This window comes from Equus caballus, chromosome 24, assembly GCF_041296265.1.
Source record: "Equus caballus isolate H_3958 breed thoroughbred chromosome 24, TB-T2T, whole genome shotgun sequence".
Classification (NCBI taxonomy): domain Eukaryota; kingdom Metazoa; phylum Chordata; class Mammalia; order Perissodactyla; family Equidae; genus Equus; species Equus caballus.
Genome location: NC_091707.1, coordinates 26,789,946 through 26,804,650, shown reverse-complemented (window position 1 = coordinate 26,804,650; position 14,705 = coordinate 26,789,946). Strand labels below are relative to the sequence as shown.

Genomic DNA, 14,705 nt, shown 5'->3' with positions numbered 1-14,705 from the left:
GTCTTCAGGCCATACTTGTTTTCCATTCTCAGCTTTTATTTACTGATCAAAACAATGTACTAAATAACAAGCTGAAAAGAATTTTTCAAGTATATGGTATTGTTATGTCCGTAGGAGAAGAAGCTACAACCTCAAGTGATCTTGTTCTTAAAACATATTCTAAATTATTCTTTTTAATTTTTTTATTTTAAATTGTGGTAAAATACACATAAAAATAATCTTAGCCATTTTTAAGTGGTATTAAGTACATTCACATTATTGTGTAACCAGCACCACCATCCATCTCCAGAACTCTTTTCATCTTGCAAAGCTGAAAGTCTGTACTCATTAAACAATCTCTTTCCATTTCCCCTTCCCCTAGTCCCTTGGCAAGCACCTTTCTACTTTCTGCCTCTATGAATTTGACTACCCTAGGTACCTCATAAGTGGAATCATACAGTACTTGTCTTTTTGTAACTGGCTTATTTCACCTAGCATAGCGTTCTCAAGGTTCACCCATATTATAGCATATGTCAGAATTTCCTTCCTTTTTGAGGCTAATATTCCATTATATGTATGTGCCACATTTTGTTATCCATTCATCCATCAATGGACACTTGGCTATTGTTGATAATTCTGCTATGAACATGGCTGTACAAATATCTCTTCAAGACCCTACTTTCAATTCTTTTGGATATATACCTGGAGTAGAATTGCTGGATTATATGTTAACTCTATTTTTGATTTTTTGAGGAACTGCCAGGCCATCTTCCACAGCGCCTATATCATTTTAAATCCCTGCCAACAATACACAAGGGTTCCAATATTTCCAATCCTCGCCAACACTTATTTTCTGGATTTTTTTGATGTTAGTCATCCTAATGGGTGTCATAATTTGCTTTTAACAGATTAAGAATGACATAATAGCAACAGCCTAGCACACAGTGTCTAGAACATAGTAAATGTTAGATATCAAACAACTCTGAAATGAAAGATATAAGTTAAATTCTTTGCTGCCTTTATAAGCAGGAGAGATATGGTTATATTGAAGTTTGCCAAATCTCAACAATATCTCTACTACATTTGTCTATATTCAGGGTTATCATCAGTGATGTATGCTTTTTATTTATTTATTTTTTTTTTGAGGAAGATTAGCCCTGAGCTAACATCTGCTGCCGATCCTCCTGTTTTGCTGAGGAAGATTGGCCCTGAGCTAACATCCGTGCCCATCTTGCTCTACTTTTATATGTGGGATGCCAACCACTGCATGGTCTGCCAATCGGTGCCATGTCCGCAACCCAAGATCTGAACCAGCGAACCCTGGGCCGCCATAAAGTGGAACGTGTGAACTTAACTGCTGTGATGTATGCTTTTGCTAAGGCATTAGCAAATTACTAATTCCAGAACAGCTTCACCACACACCAAAAAGAAACCAGTATCCATTAGCAGTCATTCCCCATTCCCCCCAAACCCTGGGAACCACTAATGTACTTTCCACCTCTATGGATTTGCCTGTTCTGGACATTTCATATATAGTCATGCACTGCATAACAAGGTTTCGCTCAATGATGGACTGCATATACAGTGGTAGTCCCATAAGATTAGTACCATATAGCCTAAGTGTGTTATAGGCTATACCATCCAGGTTTGTGTAAGTACACTCTATGATGATCGCACAATGAGGAAATCGCCTAACAACACATTTCTCAGAATGTATCCCCATCATTAACCAGTGCGTGACTGTAAATGGAGTCCTTCAGCATGCAGCTCTCTGTGAATGCTTTCAAGGTTAATCCATGTTGTAGCATGAATTAGCAATCCATTCCTTCTTATGGCTCAATAATATTACATTGTATGGATATATCACAATTTTCTTAAAACAACTCAAATCTCCCATAAAAATCCAGATTTCTGGCTTTTCTTGAAAAACTGGACATGTGAAGAGAAGGCCCTCCCTTTCCCACATGGCAACCACAGGCTAGAGCTCAGTAACAGCATTTTGGCTCCTGAACATTCCAGGCACCCTTCTATCTCAGGGTCTTTGCACTTACTATTCCCTCTGCCTGAAATGCTCTTCTCAGACATGCACACGGTCCCTTTCCTCATCTCCTGGAGGTCTGTTCACCCGACAGCCTGCCTATCTACATATGCAATGCTTACCCTATCCCCAATACTTGCTACCCCCCATCCCTTGCTTTCACTTATTCTATCACATTCATTACCATCTGATATGCTGTATGTCTTATGTCTGTTTCCAACCACCCCTCATTAGAATGAGAGTTCCCTGATAACAGGGATTTCCATTTTGTTCACTAATGTATTCTCAGTACCTAAAACTTAGTAGTGCTCAAATTTTTGAATACACAAATTAGTGAATGAATGAACTTGTTATAGTTTTTAGTGACGAAAAGCTGCTCCTAAAGGGCCAATCCCGTGGCCGAGTGGTTAAGTTTGCATGTTCCAGCTTCAGCGGCCCTGGGTTTTGCCGGTTCAGATCGTAGGCGTGGACCTAGCACCACTCATCAGGCCATGCTGAGGCGGCGTCCCATATAGCACAACTAGAAGGACCACAACTAGCACATACAACTATGTACCGGAGGGCTTTGGGGAGAAGAAAAAAAAAAGATTGATAACAGATGTTAGCTCAGGCGCCAATCTTTAAAAAAAAGATGCTCCTAAGAAAAATAAACCTGAAAATGATGTTTAAACAGCTTTGATGCATACTTTATATTAATTCACATTTTAAGTTCAATGAGTTTGGCAAATACATACACTCCTATAACTGCCACCACACAAGATATAGAACACTGAGAATGATTTTTAAGTCACAGTAACACATTAAGGTAGGTCTGTTTACTACTGTCAAGTACGCCCAGAACTTGAAGATATCGTCAATTAAACTTTAGGCTGCTATTTTCAGAAGTCACAATAAGGAACATGATGGTTCAAAATCAAAGCACCAAGAGAACAGGGAGTAGGTAAAATACCAAGGGACTAAAACATAGTCCTAAATTAACTGAAGGCCAAAGACACCAACCTAATGAGTCTTATTAACTTACGAGAAGATTGTGTCAAGTACTAGAGAAAAAAACAAACAAAAGAACAAGAATTTATTATCAAAGGCCTGGGGAGAGAGGGCTTTGAGTATTCCAGTCCACGTGACAATTTATTGCTCACTGGAATTTACAAACTGATTTATCAGTCAGGATCTTTAAGCTGCAAGCAACAGAAACCTATTGCGGCTAATTTCAGCAGAAAAGCAATTTGTTCAATTTGGGTAATTCCCAGAATCTTTAAAAGGGCCGAAATCTGGTTTAAAGACCACATCACCAGGAATAATGGCCCCAAAAGTCACACTGCAGGATGGTCCAGTGAGGATACTATTGCTGCTGTCGTCTCCACTACTGGGCAAAGGCACTGTGGTCTACATGGATAACCCCACTGACACCAGACAGAAGCTACTGCTAGAAGTGCTGCCACCACCACCCATCACAGAACGACTCTGCTGCCCCTTCTTCTTGAATTTCAAATCAAAGTTTAGGAAGAGTGCTTTGGGACCCAGCCCCGTGGCTGAGTGGTTAAGTTCACACACTCCGCTTCAGGGGCCCGGGGTATCACTGGTTTGGATCCTGGGCGCGGACATGGCACCACTCATCAGGCCATACTGAGGCGGCATCCCACATGCCACAACTAGAAGGACCCACAACTAAAATATACAACTAGGTACTGAGGGCATTTGGGGAGAAAAAGCAGCAGAAAAAAAAAGAAGATTGGCAACAGTTGTTAGCCCAGGTGCCAATCTTAAAAAAAAAAAAAAGAAGGGGGCTTCAGCTGGTGGAACCTAGGTCAAGCAGCTACAACCCTAGCTGCAACGAAAATGAGGTGGAACGTGGGTGGAGATAAGTCTACAGAGGTAGATGCAAGTCAAATTACGGAGGACATAACCTATTGGCTGTTAAGTGTGCAACACATACCGCTAGAAGTTGAAGGACAAATACCAAAATGTAAAACTATTAAAATGAAAATGTATTAGAAAAATGTATCTAGCACAACCCTGAGATTTCATTATGTATTGTAGAGGCAGGGTATGTTTTCAAAGTATGAAGCTTTAAAGCCAATTTAGAGAAAAACACCAAAATAAATAATACAGCAAATTAGCAAAGATGGTTTATGAATGACAAGGCTGAGAAGCATGGATGCATGTAAAAGCAAGCCATGGAATGACTTTAAGCAAAGAAGAAATACAGTCTTAGAAAGATCACTCTGGTGGCAGTGAAGAACATGAACTGAGGAAGGCAGAAATGGGACAAGAAATACGACTGGAAAGCTATAGCCACGTGTGAGAAGGACAGAACGAGAGCAGTACCATTGTGGAGAAGGACTCTAATCATTTAGGGGAGAAAATCAACAAGACTTTGTGATCAACAGATGTACGGGACAAAAGGGAGGGAAGAAAGAACTGTGGTGCTCTTGGAGTAACCAGATAATGAGTGATAGTGTAAAACAGACACTGGGAACCCAGCAGGAGAAGCAGATTTGAGGGAGAAGATGATGAATTTTGTTTTGAACATTGAGTTTGAGACACCTGTGAGAATGAGATGAGGCTACTTAGAACCAAGTTGGAGGAACAGGCATGGCATTCTAGATGAAGGTCCGAGTTGGAGCCTATAAGAGTAGGGTAGGAGTGGATGAGATTGGTCACCTGGGGCATCCACAGTGAGAAAATGCCAGGGATGGAACCCTGGGGACATCAACATTTGAGGGTTGGGAAGAAGAGGAGGATCCCACAAAGGAGTCCAGGAAGGACCAGTGAACGGAGAGAGGAGACATAGCAGAGAGCGGAATCTTGGCTACAGAATATTTCAGGAAGGAAGTGGTCAGTTGTGCAATAGAGAAGTCTGGCAAAATAAAGGTTGACAAATGAGTAGGTTGCCCAAGGTAGGATGGAAGCCAGGCTGAAGCATCACTATCATACAACTAAACTCGTGATTGCTAACATTCTCTACCAACCACTGAAAGCAAATACAAATCTGTGAACTCACATATTGATCTGTTCCAAATGAACAGCTCTCACATCTCAGATCCTCATGCTTAAACTATCTCAGGCCCTCTAGCAGTTCTTTTGCTGAAGCAGACCAGATTCTTCAGTCTCAACCAAAGAGATTCCAGTTCTGCTCCGATGGAGCACTAAATGGAACAGGAAGAGTAAACGTCCCTAGCCTAGTTGAGAGGAACCAGAATAACTCCCAATTGGCTTCCTGAACTCCAGGTCATACGGGCCTGGTCACACGGGCATGTTAAATTTAGACTGTTGTTCCAGTGGCTGTCACCCCTTTTCAGTATCAGAGCTGGGTCAAATTACCATAATTACAATGATAAGGACCTCAAACTGTTACTCTCAGTTTACAGCTATCTTTCCCTACAGAACATTCAACCTACTTCTGAAGAAAAAAGGGCAAATTACCAGGAGATCAGAGCTAACTAGAATCAGGAGCACAGTCATGGCGTCTAAGCCTTGCCACAGCAATTGTCTCTTCATTTCTCACAGGCTCTCTTTACATACTAAAATTAACTAGTTACCTGAGAGAGGAACCATGAATGTCCTTACTAAACCCAAGGAAAGGGAAAAACAAGCCCAGACACTAAGTCAAATAGATTCAAGAAAACAGGAAGTTTAACTGATGCCATGGCAACATCGACAGCCTGTGACATCAGAGCAGAAGGCAAGGACAAAGGGATTTGTGCAAGTTACCTTTCCATGGGTCTTCTCTTCCTTGCAATTTGACCCATGCTGCTTATTCAAAAGGGCTCAAAGAACTTATCTTGGTACCTTTCAGAACAGAGCAATTGAAACCTCTCTTGGTACTCATCTCCAGCATATTCCTGGAGACGAGCCAAAACCACATGATGGAAATCTGCTGCGTGCCACATTCTTATTAATATGCAATGAGATTCTATTTCAGACTGCTGGCGATATTGGGCTACCAATCGGTTACAGGGTGGGGATGTAAATTATAAAACAAAAAGTATTTGAAAAAAATGAAAGGGAAGACCAAGTCAACTAAAGCTTCACCATCACGTTAGATGGAGAGTTTACGGAGCAAGTATTAGAAGGACTAGTATCAAAGGGAGAACAGCTTCTGCAGGTTGGAGTGGAAAAATACCAGGAGCTGTGACAGGAAAGGAGGTCTACAAAGCAGGAGTAAAGAAGCTGCCCTCCCCCGCATTCAGCAGCCTCAGCTGGATGTGATAAATGTCTTCTGTGTGAGAGGCTAAATCTTGCTCTTGTCGGGAGTCTGTTAAAACAGAATTGAGCAATGAGCAGGCAATTTGAGCGACGCCAGGCCCAATTCTCCAGACGGGCCAAAGAGGTTTATCCAGGATGAAAAAATAATGATTATCCAAGATTGTTGTCTTGACTGTAAAATGATGCTTTTAAAAAGGCAGAATGCGTACAGCTGATTTAAAGGAACAATATCCTCCTTTATAAGCGGGAATAAAAACCTCCTCCCATTAGGTAACTTGTGACACATTAAGATTAAATCTTATCTTTCATCTTTGGTGGTGAACTTGGAGAATTATTAAAATGATTAGGAAAGAGACTCTATTCAAGAAGGAACTGCAATTATTTAACAGGGAAGAGTTTTGAGTATTCAACCCAAGACACCATATCCATATTGTAGCCAGAGGCGCATGAAAGACACCTCAATTCAAGGTGATTTCGGTGACTTCGTCATTCCTCTGTGCTTTGGAAGGAGAGGGCACACCTCTGGAACCGCTCAATGATCAGCAGAGGAGGTTTCAAAGCAAGAATGGGGAGGTTTGTAGTTCACCTAGATTCTTGGTTACTATCTCCAGAATCTACAGCTCCCTGCAGCCATGCCTTTTGCACTTAACATATCCAGAAGGATATGTGAATAGTCCTATTACGGAGGAAATGGCCTTCAACAGCAGCTAGAAACATTTAGGTTAGATATAAGGAAGAACCTTGCTACCATAAAGGTACTGGAATTTGGTGCCCTGTTACTAAAAGAAGGGCTCTCCATTACTACATAAATGGCATTTATCTCTGGGTCAGATTTACTTCTGACTGTAAGGTAAAAGTACTAACCTAATTATCAGACTGCAACTTGACTTCTGATTATCTGTGGTGCTTGTGAAAATGCGCGTGTCTGGGTCCCACCTCAGCACCAACAAACCAGACTCTTCCATGGAGGAGCCTGGGAATCTGGATTTTTAACAAGTAACCCAAGTGATTTTCATAATCAGGGGAGTTTGAAAAATACTGATCTAAGGCTCTACTTAGAGTAATATAATGCTATTAACCGTAGGGAGGAAGTGAATGATTTAAAGAGAGGAAACTGGCTAGACTGATGAATCATAAGCAGCTCATGATTAAGATAGGAAAGCCAGAATTTTAGGGGGAAAGTGCAATTAGCACTAGCAGGAATTAGCATTCTTAGCACCACTTTGTAGTCACAGCTTGTTCCAGGCTATGCCTCACTCTACCTCCTTGCCTTCCACACCCTTACTCTTTTATTTTTTTTGCTGAGGAAGATTCACCCTGAGCTAACATCCATTGCCAAGCTTCCTCTTTTTGTATGTGAGCTGCTGCCACAGCATGACCACTGACACATGAGTGGGCCACTGAAGCAGAGCGCACTGAACTTAACCACTAGGCCACCGGGGCTGGCCCAACACCCTTAGTCTCTTTACTGCAACAAGACTTTGCCTGAAGACTCCTCAATAGATCTTCAGCTGCAGATGGAATCCAAGGGAGGATGGGAGATACTTCCCAAGTACACAGCTGATGCTGGCGGTCAGAGACAAGACTCTCAACTGGTCTGTTAAGAGCCCTGCTCAGACATCTAAAAACCAGCCACTTACCCAAATTGGAGAGCCTTTTCATCAAGCCAGCTTCTCTTACAGCAGCGGGACCATGTTCCACTCCTTTTCTCTTCTGTCACATCAATTGCAGTGCGATGTGAGGGAAGATGATTGAAAATAAGACCACTATTGTTCACAAAAATACAGAAATCTGCTATACTCAGTTCCCAATAGATCCCTCTGAAAACCTCTGACAGCATCAGGCCTTCCTTTTTTCACCTGAGGTCTGCTCATTTCAAACACTTGCGGGGAAGGAGGGGCAAACAACCATCGCTGGAATTCAATCAATCTTCCAAACCCCTCCTTGTAGGAAGGGCAAGCGGAGGCCAAGACCCGGGAAGGGGCTGAGCCAGGTGAGGGTCTGATGATTGGGGGGGTGGGGGTGTAGCGGGCCGAGCAAGGGCTTGTCGATCAGCGAGCTCTCCTCCACTGCAGGTTTCTTTCAGTGAAGTGAGAACAAAACAGCCCCTCCCGTCCTCCCACCGCTAGAAAGGCCAGCGCCAATTTCCTTCCCAGTTAATGCTCCAAGAACGCACCCTGAAGCCTTAAATCCTCCGTCGTTCTCTTCAACCTCTTCTCACTCAGTTTTCCTTGGGGGATTCTGGCCGGTTTCTCCTCCTCGAGTCGCTCCATGGAATCCTCTCCATCCCTCCCTCTCCTCCATCACCCCGACTGGGACCCACCACTTTCTCGCTCCTCCGGGGGAGTCCGCGGAAACCTGCTAGCCCGTTGAGCCAGCCCGCATCGCAAACAGGGTGCCCTCAATCCCCTCCCTCCTTCCCCATCTTCTATTGGAGAAAATCCCATGTGCTCTCCCGGTGCCCAATGGCGGGAACCTACCAGTTCGTCCCCTCTCTTTTTCTCACCCTCCCTACCACCCCACCCCCCCGCTTTCTCCAGGTTCTAAGGGGCTGGGATTCTGCCCCACAGCACCAGGTCTCAGTTCTCACCTGTCCCCCTGAGAACGGGGCTCCGATCACAGCCACGGAGTGGACGGCCTTCTTCAGGACGGAATGCACTTGCGTCCGGAGGAGACGCGAGAGGCTGCTCCCCAGGGACATGATGAGCAGCGCTGCACGTCGCCGACCTAGAGGCTGCTCTGTGCGGCTCGCCGCCTTAAGTGAGCGCCGCCGCCTGCCGCTTTTACCTACCCGCGCGCCAGCCGGGCTGCGCCGCCCCGTGACGTCACCGCCCCGGCCCCGCCCAGGCCGTGCCGCCAGCGCCCCCATCCAGCCCCCTGCACACCTTTCCGCAGGCCCCGCCCACTGCTCCTGGAGGCCAGGGCACGCCTTCGCTGACGTCACCCCGCCCTGGCCCGGGCTCTCCCGCCCGAGACGAGCCCCTGCAGCTGACGCCATAAGGCAGATGTCCCGGCCCGGCCAATAAGAGCGCGGTCACGGACAGGTCTCTCCTTTCGCGGGAAGCTTCGACCCCGGCGAAGTTCGCGAGCTTGGCGGAACACGCGAACCGACACACAGGCTCGCTGATCGCGACTCTCTTTACATGAATGCACGCCCAGCAGATGCGAGCTCTACGGAAGGTCTAGCTGGGCTGCACCTGGTCTGGCCCCACCTCACCTGAGTGCCTTGCCAAGACCAAGCCGGCATCCATCTCTGTTCCATCTCAAAGCTCAAGGTCCAGAAAACACGCTTACCCCACCTTTGGACGTCGAAGCCTGGGAGATCAAATATAGATTAGAATAAAACCCCACCTATCTTAGGTATTTTGGATGGGGAAGTTAGGAATTACAAAGCAATTACATTCTAGACAGTTTCAATTCTTTACCTAAATAACGGGAGCACTGGTTATTAAAAACCAAATGTAGCAACATATCTGGACTATTTGTAAATTTTAGGGAGACTAAAGAGCTGAAAGTTACTAAGAGTTTATTAATACTACTAATAACGACCAACTAAAGTTCTAAGAACTTTTAGCCCGCTTAACAATTCCATAAAGTACGGACAATTTTAAAGACGAGGAAACGGGATCAGAGAAGGTAAGTAATTTTCCGCACATCACATAGCTTGTAAGTGGCAGAGCTGTGTGACTCCAGATTCCAAGTTCTTAACCATGACACTATGGCTTGCAGGAGTCCGGACGTTAGTCCTACCAAAATAAATTTTTATATAAACACCCGAAAATTATTTCACCTGATGCCCGTTTACATCCTGCTCTCCAAAATATTTCAGAAGTCTCCATTGCAACATCATAACTCCCATAGAGCTTTCTTTCGTATGATAAGGCAGTTTATTTTTAGAAGATAAATTTTATACCTGTCTCCCCCTGCTGGTTTAACAAAGAGATGTCTCTGAAGCCTTAGCAAAATAAGCAGAGTATTAACGTAAGGCATTAATCCGGAAAGAGTGGTCCCAGACCAGCAGCGTCAACATTTGCATACTTGTCAGAAATGCAAATTATTAGGCCATACCCCAAAATTTACTGACTCAGTAACTCTCGGGGTGGGGTACCAGCAACCTAAGTTTTAACAAGTTCTCCAGAGTGGGGGGCTATGGGAGCAGTAGGGGTATGGTCAGGGATTCACAGTCACTGATACTGTCACACTTGTTCAGATCCTTGAAAGTACAGAATCTTGGTACTTTCTTCTTGTCCATCACTATATCCATTTTTTTCCCTTTGTTTTCTGAACTTGATACTGACACAGATCCTCTCAGGCGCTCCTGGACCACTGCAAAAACCTTTTGTTTCTTGAGCACCCACTGTGGGGACCTTTCTGCATTAATCCTGCATGTCACTTTCAGTGATTTTCCGCTACCTATAGTTTAGTCAGAGGTAAATTACTAGTTCCACATTATTGTGCAGCAGGGGAGTGAATAGGGGATTGTTACTATTATCATTTAAAATTCAAATTATTTTATAACTATATGTCTGAAATATTTTATAATTCATTTAAAAAACCCCAAAGTTCAAATGTGGTCCACTTTTATTTTCAAAATAGGCATTTATTTTTAAAATAAAGTTATTAAAGATAATATTCTAAAGTTAGAAAAATCATAAAAGAATGAGTGAAGTTTTAGAAATTTACTTTAAAACTTGTACTCTGTTATAGCATAGTTCTAGGACCCTTCCTCAGGTTCAAACCAGCTTGTTCTGCTTTTTTTCTTCCTTTATAGGAGGACCTAGAGATTCTGCCTCTAATTCAGTGGCTGTCAACACATGTTCCATCCCTTGAGAGGTTGTTGTCTGTGTGTGTTGGGGGTGAGTAGGTAAGACCTGATTATGGTGTTGGCCAATTTCCGTGGTGTAAATACTCCCCCACAGTTGATTTCAACCTACCATTGTGATGTCACTGAACATGGAATTGGGAAAAGGTGCTCATTATAATATTTCCACCATCCAGATACAGTTAACATAACCTCAAGAGTATAAATACAGTAATAATAAGATACAGTCAAATAATTAGGCAATGATAAGTTTTGACTGTATATTATCTTTGTGTTTAATTTACTTGTAAGTTTATACAATTTGGTTTTTAATCATGGTAGTATTTAAGAACTGGCTTGCAAAATTCCTGAAAATTTAACAATAGGGTCTTACAGGCAGCTAAAAGCAGGCTCCAGCACATCACTGTTTACTACAAATCCAAGGGAACTCAGAAAAAACTAAACTGCAAATTCTCAAAGGCAGAAACCATGACTCTTTCTGCTCATCGTTTACCCCTTTCTGAGTACAGCACTTGGCACATAGCAGGAGCTTGGTAAATAATAAACAAACCTTCCAGATTCTTCTGAAGTCCTTACTCATGGTCCTTGGTCTATGGCTCTGATATAGTAAATGGAAGCCCCCAAAGATTTCTCTCTGGACTTCTACTTTTACATACTGAAGGGTTGTACTCACTGACCACACGTTTAGACTTTAAAGGTTAGAGCCTCTCTTTCATTTAAAAAATGTATTCATTCATTCATTTATTGCCAATATTTACTTAGCACCAATTGTTTGCCAAGCATTGTTCTCTGTGCTGTTGAGAGATGAAGACATGATATCTCATCATTCCCAGTGCTTACGTTCTAGGACGGAAAACAGTCAAGTAGATAATTTCACATAGTAGTAAATGCTATGGAGAAAATAAAGCTGAGTAATGGGACAGGTGGTGCTGTTTTAGAGAAGGGTGTCAAACGAGGCCTCTCCGAACTGACGTTTGAGCCAGATACCTGAATGATGAGAAGGAACTGGCTATAACAAGTTCTAGAAGAGCCTTCCAGGCTTACAGGAACAGCAAGATGAAAAGCCCTAAGCTTGCAACATGCTTGTGGGTCAGAAGAAGAGCAAGAATGCTCGTGTAGCCCAAATATGCAGAGCAAAGGTGTAGTGAATTGGGTCAGATTGGTTGCTGGGGCCAGATCTCAAGAGGCAGCTTTGAAGGGCATAAACTCTTGAGGAAGAATTTTTTTCCACAAAGGCAGAGAGTTAATGGTTCTAAATCTGCATTAGGGAGTTGGAAAAATTTGGTCCCTTCTTTCTTGCTTTGCTCTTCAATCCTGGGACCAGGAGAATTAACATCACAACCCTAGAATAGAGTTAAGGTAAGGAAGCAGAGGATGAGTTCTATAGAGAGTAAAACAGAGCGTTGTTAACCATGCAGTGGGGATTCCTGGATTCAGTAGAAAGGCTGGAGCAAGGGGAATATGGGAGGGGCCAAAGAGTAACTGGTTTCATTGCCTGCCCAACCCGCAGCCCTGTGTGAAGGCAGCCACCTGAGCCTTTCACACACTTCTCACCTCCCCTGCCACACACACACAAGGGTTTTTATTAGGGGCCTTGATCAGTGATAGGGATGTGAAAGCAGACAAATGGCTTCCATCAAGGCCCAGAGGAAACTTAGGTGTGAAATCTGTTTTAGTGCCAGCGAGGCTGAGTCTGCAAAGGACACCAGAACACTTTGTCCTTTGTTCAGCTTCCAAACTGAAAACAAGCCTCAAGCCCTTTGCACCTGACTATCCTTTCTATTTGGGACCTTTCTTCCTCCTCCCTCCCTTCTTTCCTTCAATTTCTTCTCATCCTTCAGGTTTCAGTTTTGAAGTCCTTTCTTCCAGGAAGCCCTTCCAGATCCTCCAAAGTTGAGTTAGACCTAATAGTACTCACTGATGTTATTGAATGATTACTATATACTAGAGACTTACTTAACCCTTTACAAGTGTTATTTAATTCTCATCATAAGGCAGTGAGGTACACACTATTATTATTTCCACTTAAGACATGGTAACCAAAGCTTAGAAAGGCTAAGTAATTCGCTCTAGGTCACACCGTCAGTGGTCACAAACCAAGACAGATCAAGGATGTTGATTACCCTTGCCATGGTTCACTTAATCCTCTGAATTATAAGTGCCTATTTAAAGGACTCTCTCTCCTTGAGAGCAGCTTGTTTGAGAGCAGGAATGGTGCCTGACTATCATCTAACACAGTGCCTGGTACATGAGAGGTGTTCAATAAATTTGTATTGAGTGAATATATTAAATGGCATATGTAAGTGTCTTAAGAGAATTAAGAGGAGTCATATCTCTCTATGGTATGAAAGTTCTGAGGATGGAGTTATTACTCTTATATGAGACAGGAAAGATTTCATGGAATTGGCATTCAAGCTGAGCCTTAAGGGTTTTCCAGGAGGAATCTGTAGGGTGTGTGTGTGGGGAATGGGGAGAATATCAGCTAAGAGACATGAACTTAAGTGACAGAAGTGGAGGGGGAGGGTCAATAAATACTTGAGTGCCCACTAGTTGTGAGATAATGTTCTAGGAGCTGGGGAAAGAGTGATAAGCAGATGGACTCCAAGCTATCCTGGAGGGAGAATTGTAGGTACTGATATGTGGCATAAATAACATAAGGTAATGTGGTCGAGAGGATGTAGAGGGGAGAACTGCATTAACTAGTACAGTCAGGGAGATGAGGCACGGAGGTTAAAAGTACTGTACTGTGGAGGTGGAATACATGGTATTCAGCTACAGACTGGGGAGTAATAAGGAGGGAAGGACACAGAGAAGGAAGGAGTTTTCTGACTGGGAAAAGACTGACCTTTAACACCAGGAAGTGTGAATTCAGCTGCCACTTAGCTTCAAAAAGCCCAATAGAACTTTCTGTTCTTTGAAGTACGAAGCCCTACCCCTCTCTCTTTTGTGAAGCTGGTGTATCTAGCTTTATCTCTGGCTTTTCAGAGAGGTACTCATTATTGAGCAACTCCCCTTTCTCCTGTTAAACTGTCTATTGTCAATTAGCTAATCTGTAGACCCCCAACCACTGGAACCTAAGATGGTAGAGGAAAAGATTTCCTCCCAACAGTTCTCAACCTTAACAATAACCTAGGGAGCTTTTTAAAAATACTCATGTCCATACTCTCCCTCTCCACCGCCCATTCTTGTTTAATCATCTGGGATGGACCCAGGCATCATAGTTTTTAAAAGCTCCCCAAGTGATACTAATACGCAGTCAGGGTAGAGAATCCAGTATTAAGAGTTATATCTTTCAGTGCTTCTCAGACTTTAACGTGCAAGTAAATCACCTGAAGATCTTGTTAAAACTCAGATTAGGGGGCCGGCCCAGTGGCACAGGGGTTAAGTTCATGCACTCCACTTTAGCAGCCCAGATTCGCTGGTTCAGATCCTAGGCGTGGACCTACCCACCACTTGCCAAGCCATACTGTGGAGGCATCCCACATATAAAATAGAGGAAGATGGGCACAGAGGTTAGCTCAGGGCCAATCTTCCTCAGCAAAAAGAGGAGGATTGGCAGCAGATGTTAGCTCAGGGCTAATCTTCCTCAAAAAAAAAAAAAAAAAAAACTCAGATTAAGAGTCTGTGGGTCTGGGGTGAGACCCAAGAATCTGCATT

General features: G+C 43.4%; 1 protein-coding gene across 2 annotated transcripts in view; it reads right to left on the bottom strand.

The window, feature by feature from the left end:
- ARG2 (arginase 2) overlaps positions 1–9,690 on the bottom strand; it is a 31,625-nt gene extending 21,935 nt beyond the window's left edge. For both annotated transcript variants that reach the window (XM_001499892.7, XM_014735659.3), the window contains exons 1-2: positions 8,817–9,690; positions 7,867–7,939 (exon numbers count right to left, since the gene is read on the bottom strand). In XM_001499892.7, the coding sequence (XP_001499942.5) occupies positions 7,867–7,939; positions 8,817–9,224 (481 nt within the window). In that variant the 5' untranslated portion in view covers positions 9,225–9,690. The remainder of the gene's footprint in view (positions 1–7,866; positions 7,940–8,816) is intronic.
- Positions 9,691–14,705: the final 5,015 nt, after the last annotated feature.